Source organism: Canis lupus, chromosome X (assembly GCF_011100685.1).
Source record: "Canis lupus familiaris isolate Mischka breed German Shepherd chromosome X, alternate assembly UU_Cfam_GSD_1.0, whole genome shotgun sequence".
Taxonomy (NCBI): Eukaryota; Metazoa; Chordata; class Mammalia; order Carnivora; family Canidae; genus Canis; species Canis lupus.
In genome coordinates this window covers 32,382,905-32,399,517 of record NC_049260.1, presented here as the reverse complement: position 1 = coordinate 32,399,517, position 16,613 = coordinate 32,382,905, and the positions used below count along the sequence as shown (strand labels likewise).

General features: G+C 46.7%; 1 protein-coding gene across 1 annotated transcript; it reads right to left on the bottom strand.

Annotated features, from left to right (window-relative positions):
* Positions 1-1,791: 1,791 nt before the first annotated feature.
* Positions 1,792-4,542, bottom strand: FTHL18 (ferritin heavy chain like 18). Its single transcript, XM_038588783.1, is given in 2 exon segments — positions 1,792-2,569; positions 4,366-4,542. Coding segments are annotated over 2 exon segments (780 nt in total). The 3' UTR covers positions 1,792-1,966.
* Between the last annotated feature and the right edge of the window lie 12,071 nt (positions 4,543-16,613).

Here is a 16,613-nt window from a genome sequence, read left to right as displayed (position 1 = left end):
AGAAAAACTTTTCTACCCAGAAAACAGAATGAGCAAAATAAAAAACAGATATAGCATTTCCTTAAGGAATCTTTTTTTTATTTAAAATGGGAGTAATTTCTAATAGCCATGAAGACAAGATAAGAGGATAATAGGCTAACTCCTCTCCGCATCTTGAGAGGAGCAACCAAAAACCACACTTACTTCAGGAAAAGGCTGCCTTGGGGACACTGGGTATGGGCACAGATGATCACAGTCTGGAATGAGCTAATGGTCAAGGTGGGGCCAGCAGCCCTCTGGGTGTTGTAACACCTCAACCCATCCTCTAACGGTAGCTGCCTGGGCACGGGGCTGGCCGTGCCTCACTCTCTCTACACTTCTGCTGACCTTATCCAGTCCCATGATCTTACCACCATCTGTGACTGATATCTCTCATATATGTCTGTTTCCAAACCCGACACCCCACCTGAGCTTCAGATTCATTTTTCTGACTGCCTGCATGAGAGTTCCATTTGCATATGTAATAGGCATCTCAGATTTTATGTGACATGCCTTCCCCACCCCTGGTGTCCCCCTGCAAACATCCTCAAATTAATAACTATCATTACCATCCAGTCAGGTGTTCAAGTACAAACAGCAGAACCTAGATGATTTTCCCCATTTCTCATTCTTCCCGTGGTTCATGAGCAAATCTTGATTCATCCAAATCCAACTAGACTTTGTCTCTACCACCTCTTACTCAGCTTCTACTCCAGTTCAGCCACCAGTGTCTTTCACTGGATCTGCTACAGCATCTCCTGACTGGTCTCCCAGCTTCAACTTTTGCCCACCCCCTAAATTCTTCAAAGCAGCCAGATCACTGGCTTAACATTCAGGGAAATTTATTCCCCTTCATATTCATATTACAAATTTGAGCCTCAAACTTGACCTTGTGTTTGTCAGCCATTCTAGCAGGTAATTTGGGGTTTTGGATACTCCTACTACATTAATGGAAGAAAGGGTACAGTTGAAGGAGAAAACCGTGTTTGGATATTGGGTAAGGGCAATACGCATGGTGACCTAGAAGTCAGGTACCTGTCTATGGGAAGCCGGGCTAAGATTCAGTTACATTGTTCCTGTTGCTACCCAGAAGCAACAATGATTAACATTTGCATATTTTAGTAAGCTAAATGTTTTCAGATAAAGTTGAAGACTCCCTTTATTTTTTTATTTTTATTTATTTTTTTTTTTTGAAGACTCCCTTTAATACTAGACTAATCCCATTCTTCACTTTTTCTATAGGGACCATTACCGTGGTGAATTCTAGACCATGTTGTTTCATACTTTTACCATACACATGCTCCCATTCACACCGGGTCCCCAGGCCACCCTCCTCACTCCACCCCATCCCTGCTTCCCCATATAGTTTAAAAAAAAAGACTTTATTTATTTGTTCATAGAGACACAGCTAGAGAGAGAGAGAGGCAGAGACACAGAGGGAGAAGGAGGCACCAATGCAGGGAGCCCAATGCGGGACTCGATCCCAGGTCTCCAGGATAACACCCTGGACTGCAGGCGGCGCTAAACCGCTGCGCCACCGGGGCTGGCCACCCCACATCGTTTATAAAGGGAAGACGGATTTGTTTTCCAGGTTCCATGGAGTACCTTTCCTCTCCATCTTCAGAGATCCTGAGCTGCATACAGATGGGGCAGGGGTGGGTGGAGAGACTCCTGAATACCTGTTGTAAAACTTAAAAGGTGAAGGGTTTGCACGGGAATCAACCAGAGACCTTTTTAAAGTTTTGAACCAAATAACTTTATTGAAACCAAACAACTTTATTATTCATTCATTCATTCATTCATTTATTTATTTATTTATTTATTTATGGCAGAACTGGAAGAAAAAAACCTGAAGGTTCTGCCAAGGCAATACTGCAACATGCACGCTCGGCGGGGCGCCCAGGGGAAGTCGCCCTGGGCCCTGCCCGGGGGAGGTGTCCGTGCCAGGTCAGTTCTCTTTGTGGCTGTGGCGCAGGGTGAGCCTGTCGAACGGGTACTCAGCCGGGCCGGCTTCCGGGGCCCCCACGCTGCGCAGGCTGGTGCCGTAGCCTCCCAGAGCTCTTGGATGGCCTTGCCTCGCTCGCTCGCTCGCTCGCTCACGGAGGGAGCGGGCCTCCAGGAAGTCGCAGAGCTGGGCGTCGTTCTGGTCGGTGGCCAGCCGGTGCAGGTCAGGTCGAGCAGGCAGGCTGTGGTTCACGCGCTTCTCCAGGTGCAGGGCGCACTCCGTGGCCCTCGGGCCGCTCTCCCAGGCGTCGCGGTCGGGCTTCTTGACGTCGCGCAGACGGATGCGGCCCCCGCGCCGGTTCTGCAGCTCCACGAGCATCTCGGCGTGCTGGGTCTCCTCGCGGGCCTGGCGCTGGAAGAAGCGGGCCAAGTTCCTCAGGGCCCCGTCGTCGCGGTCGAAGGAGAAGGCCATGGACTGGTAGACGTAGGAGGCGGACAGCTCCAGGCTGATCCGGCTGTCGACGGCGGCCTCGCAGTCGGGGTGCTAGTTCTGGCGAACCTGGGAGATGGGCGTCGCCTGCGGTGCGATGCGGCAGGAGGGAAGTCCCTTAAAGTCCGTTGTTGTGGAGGTGGGAGGTGGAATCCGTTAGGCGGGGGGGCGGGGTCACGACGCAGGGGCGGGGCGAGGTGAGGGGGCGGGGCGTGCTCGGCGGGGGACGGGCGAGGGGGCGTGGCGAGGGAGTGGCCGGCGGGGCGGGGCGGGGCACAGGGTGTGGCAGGGGCGTGGGGAGGGCGTGGCCGGTGGGCGGGGCGAGGGCGTGGCCGGCGGGCGGGGCGTGGGGCGCGGCGGGGCACCGCTTCAACGTTCCATCTGAGTCTGGGCGGGGCAGGAAGCCGAGGGCAGTGCTGAGTCTCTTTTTTTTTTTTTAAAGATTTTTTTGTTTATTTGAGAGACCGAGAGAGTGTTGGGAGTGGGGGGGTGAGGAGCAGAGCGAGAGTCTTAAGCAGGCTCTGTGCTAAGTGCCCGGCTCTACCTGGGGATCCATCTCACCAGCCTAGGATTGGGACCTGAGATGAAAGCGAGCTTTGATGTGGATGGACTTGGAGGGTATTATGCTGAGTGAAGTAAGTCAATGGGAGAAGGACAATCATTATATGGTCTCATGCATATGGGGAATATAAGAAATAGTGAAAGGGATTATAGGGGAAGGGAGAGAAAATGAATTGGAAAAATCAGAGAGGGTGAAAAAACATGAGAGACTGCTAACTCTGGGAAATGAACAAGGGGTAGTGGAAACAGAGGTGGGGGGTGATGGGGATGACTGGGTGCCGGGCACTGAGGGGGGCACTTGACGGGATGAGCACTGGGTCTTATACTATATGTTGGCAAATCGAACTTCAATTAAAAAAAAAAAGTTTCTTAAGTTAAAGATTTTCCTTTATAAACCATTACAACTTTTTTTTTAAATTTTTATTTATTTATGATAGTCACACAGAGAGAGAGAGAGAGAGAGAGAGAGAGGCAGAGACATAGGCAGAGGGAGAAGCAGGCTCCATGCATCGGGAGCCCGATGTGGGATTCGATCCCGGATCTCCAGGATCGCGCCCTGGGCCAAAGGCAGGTGCCAAACCGCTGCACCACCCAGGGATCCCCCATTACAACTTTTTTGTATTTAGATTTTGTCCTAAGCAATTTCTTTCAAACAACCAGTCTCATTTAGGATAAAAATACCTTCTTTTATCTTTAACAAAAATGCATTCCCATTTCTTATATCTTTTTTTTATATGTCTCCAATCTTTCTACATAGTTGTTTTCCTTATTATCCATCAGTCTTAATTACATTTAGCAGAAACCTTAGTCTCCAGTGAAAACCAAGTAGTAACCAATTGTAAACTATTACATTAAAACTTTTTGTAAGACAAATTTACGAATTTGTTAAGCACAAGCAGGTTTAGCAACAGACTTAAATATCCTGTTTCTCTGTAATAAGAAGTCAAAAGCACACACCTACACCCAGTAATCAATGTTTTAGCACTTTATCCTATTTGGAAAAGACCTCGCTATCCAATGAATTTAATTTTAATTACCATCCAAGCTAAACTTCAAAGTTTTAGCTTGCCAAAATCTTTGAAAGTTATCTTAACAATTACCTATGAAAATTTTGAGATAGACAAGGAAAACCAACGTTTAAGTCATCTTTTGCTAACAAATTGCAACAGAGATAACCTGAGTTTATTTGACTTTTAGCAAACCCTGATGGAATAAGTCTTCTATTTAATGCTGATAACTTCAAAGATGTCTATCGTAATTAAGCTAACCAACTTAAATTAGTTTAATACTGAATATGTTCCACCTGGGTACACTTTAAAAAATTAGTGTGGTCCCTATTTGTTAATTTTTACCTGCGACACCGGTGGGGAAATCTGAAGTGAGCAGTGTATGCAGGAGGCACCTAAGGTGATGTAGAGACAGGAGTAGGGGGAGGGGGAGACAGAAGAGGCGAAGTGCAAGCAGGAGGCGAGGAAAAAAGGGTTCCCAGTTTGAAAGCTCATCCACTTGGACAAATGAGCAAACGCCATGTTCTCCCACCAGCAAGTGGAATTAGGCAGTCGGTGTCAGGCCGGAGAAGACAGAGAACTTCCTCGAAACAAAGTTTTGGCAGCTGCTTGGAAATGTTCCTTAAAGTCCCTGTCCTGAGGTAGTGTTGTGCCCAAGATTGCGAATCCGAGAAACCACCAAGGAGCCGACACCGATGCAAACACACGAGGGTTGATTTACGAGCTCGAGCTTGGGCCCAAGTATACCCGACACAAGCGGAGCAGGGACTTGGACCCCGAGGTGGGGGTCAGCTTAGTTTTTTATAGGCTGGTCTAGGGGACCTCCAGAAGGGGGGGGAGGAATTTCAAGTTCTGTTTACATTCTGACATGGGGCTTTCAAGGGCATTGAGCTCTGTTCTCATTCTAATAGGGGCTTCCTGCCCTCGGCTTGGGCTCTGTTCTTATTCTAATATGGGGCTTTCTAGGACGGTAAGCTGTAAGCTGTTTTCTTCCTGTAACTGAAGTAATCTAAATTTCAGCTCTTATTCACAGGGGCCTGGGATGGCCGTACTTGTGATTAACGCTAAACTTGAGGTGGAATGGCCTTGATTTTTCTTGGCCTCCACAGTAGACTAACCACAGTTGGCTCCAGTTATAACTATTAACCTGGGAAATGAATGAAGGAGAAGCCCCCACATCTATCAGGAGGAGGAACAGTGAGAAAGCGTTGGCATCCCCTTCGCTGGGGAGGGCCTGTGTTTCCTCCAGCAGCCTGGGTTTATTTGGAGGCCTATTTAGATAATCATCCAATATGTCAGGAGGGAGTTTACGAACCAACATGTTGGGGCAAACACACTCTGCTGGAGGCCCTTAAGTGGGGGTCCTGATGTAGAGCCCTGTTCTCTGCAGAAGAGATTTAGCAGATAGGTCTCATTGAGGCCATACAGTATTACAGGAAATCAGTTCTTCCCTAAATTTTGCAATCCAAATTGTTTCCAGTGGGTTAAAAGGCACCCCAAGGGAGAGTCCTTGGGAAGTGAAGAAGAGACCACGCCTTCCCGTGAAGGTCACACCTTATTTTACCTTGCCTTGACGAACCCGCTGTTTTTAACCCATGGGAAACACTAGAAAAGTCTTACAAGGGGTAATTACTTAATTTTGCAGTACCCAATCCAGAGGCGTCTCCGAGGATGGTTTGTTTCCCATCTCGCGATCCTGGTAGGAACCTCTTACCCCGCACCTGTTATAGAGAGGTGACCATTGAAGGCGTCCTTACATGTCAGCTCTCGTCTAAGCCAAGCGTCCCTTGGGTCGCCTACCCAAGGTCAAGGAGTGGCTTAACATCGTGGGATGAGGAGGGACCCGCCAGCGGGAGTAGCCCCTCTTACCCGTCTGCCACCTAAACCTCCTGCCTCCTCTGGGTCTTCCGAGGGGTGTGGGGGGAGGAGTCTGGCCTAATCATGGAGTTTAGCAAGGTTAATAGTTTAAACTGTGATATTCTGTTTAGCTGGCTGAGGAGGCAAGCGGGGGGTGGGGGGTCTCACTAAGACCTAGGGGTCTCGGTGTGAGGCGTGTGCTGCTTAGGGATGGGGCTTCCCCGGGAGGTCTCGGAGACCCCACGGCCACCGATGGTAACCGAAGGGCAGGTTCAGAGCGCTGGATTGCCAGTCTTCACGCGCGCCCTCCGGATGAACCCTACACTAGCCAGGAATCCCATAAAGGGCCTTATTCTCCGGAGCTTGTTGTGCCCAAGATTGCGAATCCGAGAAACCACCAAGGAGCCGACACCGATGCAAACACACGAGGGTTGATTTATTTACAAGCTCGAGCTTGGGTCCAAGTGTACCCCACACCGCGGAGCAGGGACTTGGACCCCGAGCTGGGTTCCAGCTTAGTTTTAAGGACTGGTCTAGGGGATCTTCAGAAGGGGGGCAGGGATTTCTCAAGTTCTGTTTACATTTTGATATGGGGCTTTCAAGGGCATTGAGCTCTGTTCTCATTCTAATAGGGGCTTCCTGCCCTCGGCTTGGGCTCTGTTTTTATTCTAATATGGGGCTTTCTAGGGCGTTAAGCTGCAAGCTGTTTTCTTCCTGTAACTGAAGCAAGGTAAAGCTCAGCTCTCATTCACAGGGGCCTGGGGTGGCTGTACTGGTGCTAGCGCTGGACTTAAAGTGGAATGGCCTTCATTTTCTCGGCCTCCACAAGCTCTCTTGCAGGAGCCCTCAGCGTTTGGTCACGTAAGTTCGCTTGCATTCCTAGCCCCAGGCCGCCAATCATTAGCCAATTTCAGTTAAATTTCCTCCCCCCTGGTGTTTTTCTGTTCCAATACCTGGAGTCTCCTTTGCAAGCAGGGCCCCACCAGAAGCAGAGCCCCCGAGGCGGGGAAAAGCAAACTAAGAAAGCCGGAGTGGAACTGGTTGGGGTCAGGCCAACGTTCCCTTCCTTTGGGGAAGGGGGTTGGGGGGTTGACCAACCCTGCTCCAGCAGCCTGTCACCTGAGTCTTGAGACCCACCGTGCCATTCGCCCTTAAGTGGCTTCCAGGCTCCCGGTTTTGCTGTTTGTTGCAAGAAGAGGTTATCCAAGCGAGAGACTTCTCCCAGGAAAGAATAGAGTCCGCTTTTACTCACCCTTCAGTGGGAGTAATCCCGAGTTTTGGCACCAAAATGATACGGGAGAGCTTGGTTCTCATCTCACGGAGTCGAAGAATGAATCCGGCGGACAACGGAGAGTAAGTTTATTAAGCAGAGATACCGAGAAAGCTCTCCGAAGTGAGAGGGCTCCCGACAGGGTTGCCACTGAGGGCTTCTAGTGACCGTCTTTTATTGAGGCTTGTGGGAAGCTTGTGGCCTTGAGATTCTTGTGCAGTCTTGGTGTGAGCCAGGGCTATTGATAATGACCTATTTGTGTTCTGGTGAGTTTCTGTGATTACTTGGTAGCCATCAAAGGGAGATACTCCCTAACATGTTGGATCTAGGGAGCCAGGTTTGTTTGTTTATTTGTTTGTTTATTTCTGTCTTTGCTGCCTTATCTCTGTTTCCTTGGGATGGGTAGGAGCCTGACTCTGGGGGCTCTTGGTGTCCTTGGGATTTATGGGAGCCTGCCTCTGGGCCTTTCCCTTATCTTTCCCTGCCTAGCCCCATCTGCCCCTAACTCATTCCTACTTCAGCTGGACTGCCCACTTGTTGTTCTTATGATAGTGATACACCTCAACAACAACCATCAGGGACATTTGGAAAAAAATGTTTCTTATTCACAAGTCCTAGATGGTACATGGCCTGCCTGGGGCTACACAGTGAGGTTATAGGTAGAGAAAGAAAGCATGCAGGCCCGGGGGTTCTGTTCTGTGGTCTCGAGTGGGTGCCTAGGATTTCATAGATTGACTCTATATCGGTGAACTTAAAGGTGGGAATTAAAATGTGGGAAGAGAAAAACAAGTAGTCAAATGGTCAGTTATCTCAATCAACCAGAGATCTCTAAAACAAAGGAACTTTAGGGGTGGAGCAGGCTGGTTCTTCAGTCATGTAACTGGCAATGTGTTTATTTAGGATGTGTTTGTGGCTGCTTCATCAATCAAAAGCTCAATGTCAGGCACTTGGGTTACAATAAAAAAAAATAGGTGCTTACACTATAATCTACCATGTGATGCTGAGGCATCAAAATTAATGGTGAGGATATTAACAACTTGCAGTATTTGTAGGCAGGAGAGCTGTCTGGTTCTGAGGGCACATTTTGGCCTGTCATAATGGGAAAATATGATACGGTGCTGCCCTGTAGTCAACGAGGAATGTCCTCATGGTCTGATAGGCCTCTTGGTATAGGATAGGGTCAGTTAGCAATCACCTGGCAAATTCTGCAAAATAATATTCTGGTGGGTCATCCTTTTACTTCATCAGGGCAGTATGTTTAGTCCATTGTTCCCAGAAAGTATTAGTCCACATTGTGTGTTCTGCCAAGTTCACTCTAAACTGGAGGCCTACTTTTCTTGTTCCAGCATTGCGTCTGTTTGTGGTTAGGCCCGAAGGGCCTACCATGTAACCCTGTCACCCAGCCATACAAAGCAGTAAGAATAGCCAAGGCCATATAGAACATGAAGTTGGATTGGGTTCCTTCTGCATGAGCTATTTGTATATTGATTAATGGCTGAGTGTGGTTGTTCTTGGTGAGAGAGTACTGGGTTACCTTGTCTAGCGTAGGATAAGGTCATGACTTGCAGCTTTCCCTCCATACTCCTCTCTCAATATGGCTCGTGTCTACCAAGTGGAGAATTTCTTTCCCTGTTGCAGACACCTGAACTCTGTCACTGGTTAGGTGCAGGTTGATCATTTATACTAACCTATAAGTTAGTAAGGAATTGGGTTTCATTACAGCCCTTATAACCACTGTATTCTGTGAAGGTGGCCAGCAAGGAGGTGGCTCCTTTTGGAAAGTCCTCACTGTTGTCAAGGTTTCCAAGGAAATGATCTTGCGCTAGCTTGGTGGGTTTTTGTCCTGGGGGACATTCAGTGATAAGGGAATCTTATTGGACTGTATGCCCTCAGTCAGTCACCAGCTTGAAGTAGATGCTGAGATGATTGAACAGTCATAGTGGAAGGGGCGGGACAAAATAAAAAGCACATTTTCATGGGGTGCAAAAGCTTGAGGATTGCCAGAGATGACCAAATGTGGAACTTTGGAGAGTGTATAATGGTTTGTGAGGTATGAAGGCCCCGGAGGTCAGAATTAAGCAAGATGAGGGGCTGGGGCAGGAGTTTGATCCATTTAGGGGACTACTTGCTTGAGAGTAATTTAAGTAATGTCTCTTTAAGAAGGCTGTTAGCTCAATGAGGCTAGCCACCTGAGGGTAGTAACCTAGATGGAAGTTCCAAAGAATCTTATTTGGAGATCCCATTGTTAAACCAGGTTAAGTGGGTACCCTAGTCAGAGTCAACATATCTGGCAATCATAAGGGAACAAAATAAATTTTAGCAAGGAGGGAGGAATTCCAGGTGGGGGTCACCAAGAGGAGTCCTGTGTAAGTATTGATGACTGTGATGATGTATCTGGAAGCCTCAGCAGAAGAGGGGTGGGGGCGCGGCAGAGCATGTGTGAAATGAATCAGCCAGAGGGAGTATAGTTTGTCTCTCCAGGGGATATGTCCCCATATAGATAGCCTCCGTTGTTTGGTTTGGGAGCAGAGAATGCACTTACCTATCACAGCGTCAGCTGTTGCTAAGGAGAGGAGGAGTCCCCTCACTTGAGCCCAAGTTATTAAAAACATGAATTCCCCATGACCCAAGGTTATGTGGGCCCATTTTGTAAGCTGTTGGTAACGGTCAGTACCCTGAGGTATCTGTATTGGGCAAGACTGTGGAGGATTTAGTGAGGGAATCTATGATCTTGTGGTTTAAAAAAATTTTTTTTTAAAGATTAGAGAGAGAGAGAGCGAGCGCGCACAAGCAAGCTGGGGGGAGGGACAGAGGGAGAGAGAATTCTGAAGCTGACTTTGTGTTGAGTGCGATGCCCGATGTGAGGCTTGATCCCAGGACCCTGAGATCGAGACTTGAGCTGAAACCAAGAGCTGGCTGCTTAACCGACTGAGCCACCCAGGCGCCTTTGTAAGGGAGTCTGTGATATTGTTGAAAATGGCTTTTGGCATAGAATGGTTAGTTGTGCAGAAATGTGAATAACAACGATAGGAATTGGAGACTCTGCTAATTCCTTCCATATCTGGGCTTGTTTGAGAAAACTGTCCCTTAGTCATTGACCAGCCCAAACCACAAGACCATTAGGAACAGCCCAGAAATCTTTAATAATGTGGATCTGTAAAAGACCCCATTTTATAGTGTCCTTAAGGACTAGGTGAACAGCTCCAAGTTCTGCCAGTTGGGTTGAACTGGGAGTGCCCTCCTTGATTAGAGAGGTACCTGAGGCCAGGTGGAATGCTGTGGCTCTCTGGTGAGCTGCATCACGTACGGTGTGGTGCTGCCATCCTTGAAGAATACCAACTCCTTGTCCATTTCAGATATTTAGTCTCAAGGAGCTTCCAAGTAGCCAGAGGGGGGGAAGTGGAGGTGCCACTATTACTTCTTTAGGATCTCAAGTAAGTGGCTCAGCAAGGGGTAAGCCACATGGTCCTGCTATTTGGAAAGGCCTTTGGTTTGGCAGTTTCCTGAAGGTACCATTTCTGTTTTACCAAGGAGGCATCGGGCAGCCCCGATGGCCCAGCAGTTAAGCACGCCTTCAGCCCAGGGTGTGATCCTGGAGACCTGGGATCGAGTCCCACGTCGGGCTCCCTGCATGAACCCTGCTTCTCCCTCTGCCTGTGTCTCTGTCTGTCTCTCTCTATGTGTCTCTCATGAATAAATAAACAAAATCTTTAAAAAAATTACCAAGGAGGCATCAATGGCTGGACTGTTCTGCTGGGAGACATCTCTAACCTTATAGGACCTTGTGTGCAGAGTTCTACTGGGTGGGGGCTAGTTAGGGCCTCAGCTTCTAAAAGAGCCAGTAGGATGCCAAAAGGTGGCACTCTAGGGGGAACATATTGGGCTGTCACTAGGGATAAGCACTTAGTCCTAAACCCCACAGGAAGCCAGGTAGACCCATGTTTGGTTCAGAGACTCCAGGAGGCAGTCAGATTGGGCTGAGAACCTGACTTCAACTTTGGAACCAGAAAGGACTAAAGGTAAGTCTTGTTGTACTGCCTGCTAGGCAACTTCCAAAGCATACTATTAGGCCTCACCCCAATGGTAGGTGGCAGACGTGATGTGATTGCATATATAGGGTGAAGAATTAGGGGTGAAGGGTGTGTTGCCTCCAGAACACGAGACCTGGTCTGTGTTGTGCCTGAGTGTAGTAGATGGCTTGATGGTGACTAATTGATGTTTGACTGTGTGGGAATTTATTGGCCTTTAGAGGATGAGATGATGCCCGGAAACTTGACAGTGAGGCTGGGCCTTGGATCTTATGAGGGGTGATTGCCCAGTTGCATTTTAAGTAGCGTGTGAGGGTTTGAAAATCTGCCCATACTTTTTTCCTCAGAGGGACCCCTCTACATAATGCTAACAACAGAATGCCAAAATTGGACCTTTCCAATGATACAGTATTTAAATCCCAGTGGCAGAGTTTATGTGCAATTGCGGGACTGTTTAAATATGCCATTGAGGGCAACCTGGGTGGCTCAGCGGTTTAGCGCTGCCTTCTACCCAGGGCGTGATCCTGGAGACCTGGGATCGAGTCCCACGTCGGGCTCCCTGCATGGAGCCTGCTTCTCCCTCTGCCTGTGTCTCTGCCTCTCTCTCTCTCTCTCTCTCTCTCTCTCTCATGAATAAAATCTTAAAAAAATAAATATGCCATTGAGAATCTCATAAATGTATACTAAGCTCCTTCCAAAGTGAAAGCAAATTGGGCCTGGGATTCCTCCACGGTAAGAACAGAGTTGAACATATTAGCTAGGTCAGTGACTGTGAAGGATGCTCCTTGGGCCCATTGTATGATCTCAATCAGTCTAGAATATTAGGAATTAGAGCCTTAATTGGGGCACCTGGGCACCGAGGTTCTGCTAGGCAATGGTGAGGTGCCATTCGTTAGTGGCTGGCTTAATTACTGTCCAGATGGGGTTATTAAAAGAGAGGATTGTGGGCTTAATGACTTGTGTCAAGAATATCTTTAATGACAAAGTGTAGGCCTTCAGTGCCATGTTTAAGTTGGTATTAGGGAGTATTTACCATCTTGACTGGGGGAAGGAAAGTTATCAGTGTCCATTTGGCAAGTGCTACCAGGAAGGCCAGGAACCTGGCTTGTTCCATGTGGCATGGCACTGTGTCAGTACATCCATGCCTATAAGAGGGAAAGAAAGAACCAGGGGGGCCGCAGCCAGAGGAAGGCTTTTGAGGTGAATGGTCCCAATTCTTATATCTGAATGGATTTGAACACTTTTGATTATTTTACTGACAATGGCCCGGTAGGTAGAAGGGCTCCCCTTTTGGAAATTTAGAGAAATTGCCTGGACTGGCAGTGACTTTCATCACATGTAGTGACAGTGACTTGGGCCCTGGTATCTAATAGGGCCACAAAGGACTGTGTGTTTTTGTCTCAATGGACCCTCAGAGTGGTATAGGGGCATTTATCCTCAGGAGATAGGATGAGCCCTGGGGAGCCACCAATTTTCAAGGGTAGGGTTTAGATGGCTGACAGTCTTGGAGGTTAGGGAAGAGGGCAGAGGGAATTATGGGGACTGGGTTAGGGCCAGAGGGATTAAAGAGCAGCTATGTGGCAAGAGGATGGATGGCAGAAGGGGACTGTAGTTGGAAAAATGCTAGTTTGGGGGCCTAGAGTTTAGAGACTGGCTGTCTAGAGATTAGGTGTCAGGACCTGGGAGATTTTATAACTCCCAGTAGAAATTTGTCTATGTATTCCCATAAGGTGCAAAATTAGATCAGAGTTCATTGGGGAAGAGTGGGCAACCCTTTCTGTTGAGGGAAATTTGTTTGAGTGAGATCTTTCTGGGGCAGTAGGAACAGAGGGACATGAGTCTGAAGTATTTGGGTGGGTACTTCCTTGAGGTCTATCAGTCATGTCAGTGCCTTCCAGTGCCAGCAGTCCCAATAAAATATAGTAGTGCCATCTTGTAATTGTGGGGGGTGCCCTGTAAAAAGAATTCTGTGGACTCTGGGTCAAATGGGGCCTCTTCAGAGTGAGAAATGAAGGAGGGGGTGATTTGGGTCATGATGATCATGGAAATGATAAACCCGTTGGACTGTGCCAATTTCGTACAACAGGAGATGAACCTCATCTAATGTTTTCCATTTACTGTGAGACTTAGCAGTGACTGCTATGATAGAAAGATGGGCATGGTGCCAGGCAATAAATAATCCAAGTGAGGAAAGGGAGGGCCCGTCTACAAATATTGATGGGTCTAGAGGACTTTGCCTTCCCTTATCCCTCTCTCCTCACAAGAGGCCTCTATAACCCTGTCGGCTTTTCCCTTGGTGGCAGGGATGCATCGTGAAGCACATTTCTTGGTTCTGCCCCATTCAGGGGAAAGCTGAGAGGCCTCGGGAATCTGTGGTATCTCAGGGGAGATCAGCATATAGCCCAGATGGATCTTCTACAAGATTATGGATTTTAGGGATACTGGCCAGTTAATGCCTTTTGACAGCCATGAGTAACAATCCAGAGCCTCTTCCCAAAACACAACATGGCCTGTAAGCTCCCTTCTCTCCTTCCTGCTGCACAAGATCTTTAAGAAACGTTTGAATTTTTCAGATATACTTTCTGATCTCAGTTTCTACTTTCTGATTTTCTCCAGTTACCTCAATCTTACATGTTTTTACCCCCCAAAAATTGTGGGTCCTCTTCATAGGTGTGTCCTCTTCATAGGTGGCCACATTCCTTTCCCAGATTATTCTAATCAGCACCCCCAGGTTTGGGGTCTGCCTACACTGGTGCATTATTGACAGCATCTGTGGGAAAGCCCCTGGGCCTCTGGAGCATAATCCCAGAGCCTTGGCATGTTAGTATGCTGTGGCACCGAGCAACACCCAGGAATCTTCCATGGGTGCAGCTCCTTGAGGTTCCAATCTTTTCTTTTGGTAAGTTTGGAAAGGGATTTATCAATTTTATTAATTTTTTTTTTCAAAACACCAGATCTTACTTTCCTTGGTCTGTTCTACTGGTTTTTATTTGTGTCTGTTATTTATTTCTGCTCTAATCTTTATTATTTCCCTTCTTCTGCTGGTTTTAGGCTTTATTTTTTCTTCCTTTAAGGCTTTATTTTTTTCTTCCTTTCCTAGCTCCAAGTTCATGTATTTGGGACTTTTCTTTCTTCTTGAGGTAGGCCTGTCTTGCAATATATGTCCCTCTTAGGACTGCCTTTCTGGCATCCCAAAGGTTTTGGATTGTCATGTTTTCATTTTTCATTTGCTTCTATGTATTTTTTTAAATATTCTTTTTCTGTATTTTTTCTTCCAGCGGTGCAGCTCCTTGAGGTTCTTAGCAGGCACTGGTACCAGCTGTTCAGGACACTTATATTTGTCCATTATGTTTTTTTTTTTTTTTTTTTTTTTTATAGCAACATTGCACCAGGGATTGGACCCATGATATCCTATCAGGTCCGGGATAAAAAGTGACAGCAGTGAGTGAAGTGATGACACAGACATGAGGCCTCTGTGCTATTTTCCTTTTCACGGTGCCATTGGTGTTCAGTCACAAGGTTTTTTCCACTCTTCACTCTTCTGGGTTAAGACTCCTAGTCTAGGCACAACCCATTGACACAGTGGTCCCTGGTGGGGTCTCCCAACATCCCTCCCTAGGGGAACATCCTTACATTGTGCCTTTAGCCAAGAGCCTTTCCTGGGACAGTGACAATAGCCTTGAGATTTCAGTCCATCCTCCTCAGCTCCCCTTGGCCTTGAGGCCTGAATGACCCTCACATACATTAATAGTCAATGAAGGCCTTTATGGTCTAATTGTGGTCTAATTGTGGTCTCATTGTCCCATTAGACCATATGGCCTTGATCAGGCTGCTCTGGGGAGATTATTGAATTAGTATAGCAGCAGTGACATTTTAGGATGGATACCACAGGCAACACATGGCAGAGCAATATGCAAAAGCACACAGTAGTGTGAAAAGGCGTCTAATAAGCAATGCTCCTTTCACAGATGGTGTTTCCCACCTGGGTTATTAGTCACTTAGTAAGCCAGTTGTAGCTAAAGCACATTCCTTTCTGGTAATTGCCACAACAATCATGCAGTTCTATCACCTACCCCAATTATTCTGTACCAGTCACAACCTATCAGTAGTGATGTAATGAAATGCCTGGGGGCACTCACCTGGGCCTGAGATGAACCCTCACAGACCTTTCCCCTTTCAGAGCCAAAGTTGTAGCTAGACCAGCCCTTGTGGTCCTTCCTATGATTATAAGACCAACCTAGGCAACAGCCATCAGGGAACTTGGAAAAATAACACAGGTTATTTACTCACAAATTCTGGAGACTACATGGTATGCCTGGGACCGCACAGTGGGGTTGCAGTAGAGAGAGAGCACATGGGAGCATGCACATATGAACATCTGGGGTTCCACTTTTATCGGGGTTTAGGGTGGGGTGCCTAGAGTTTTGCAGGCTCGCTATTGGCAAATTTAAAAGGTAAGAGCAGCAATTAAAATGTGGGAAGGAACAAACAAGTGTCAAATGGACAGTTATCTAAGTCAACCAGAGATCTCTAAAACAAAGGAAACTTCAGGGGTAGGTGGCATGGCTCTTGAGCATTGTGGCTGGCAATGTGTTCAGTCAAGATAGCTGTCTTTGAAGTGGATGCCTCAGCAATCAAAAGCTTGATGTGAGGCATGTGTATTATAATAAACAAAACTCCCTTATATCTATATAAAAGTGCCACATCTTTACGTCCTCTAAGGCAGTGATTGGTCACAAAAATGGTTGAGGGAACAAAGGTGTCCTTCAAGTGCATAAATGCTGTATATTTCCCCCAGTTTTACTTAGATATAATTCACATATGGCATTGTATAAGTTTAAGGTATACAGCAAGATTTGACTTACATATATATCCTAAAATGATACCACTACGAGTTTAGTTAACATCCATCATCTCCTATAACTGCAAAAAAAAAAAAAAAAAAAAGGAAAAACATTTTTCTCCTTGCAATGAGAACACTTAGGATTCACTCTTCTCAACAGCTTTCTTATATATCCTATAGCAGTGTTAGCTATAGTCATCATGTTGTACATTACATCCCTAGTACTTTCTTATCTTAGAACTGGAAGTTTATACCTTTTGACCTCCTTTATACAATCCCCACTCCCCTGTCCCCCTGCCTCTGGCAACCACAAATCTGATATCTTTTTTTTAGGAGTTTGGTTTTAGATTCCACATATAAATGAGATCATATAGTATTTGTTTTTCTCTGACTTAGATTATTTAGCATAAATGTTCCCAAAGTCCATCCCTGTTGTCACAAATGACAGGATTTCCCTTTTTTAAAAATTAAAAAAATATATTTTTATTTATTTTTTTTAGGATTTCCCGTTTTTATGACTGAATAATATTGTGTATTTATACCAAGTTTTCTTTATCCATTCATCCATAAATAGACATTTAGGATTTTTCCATAT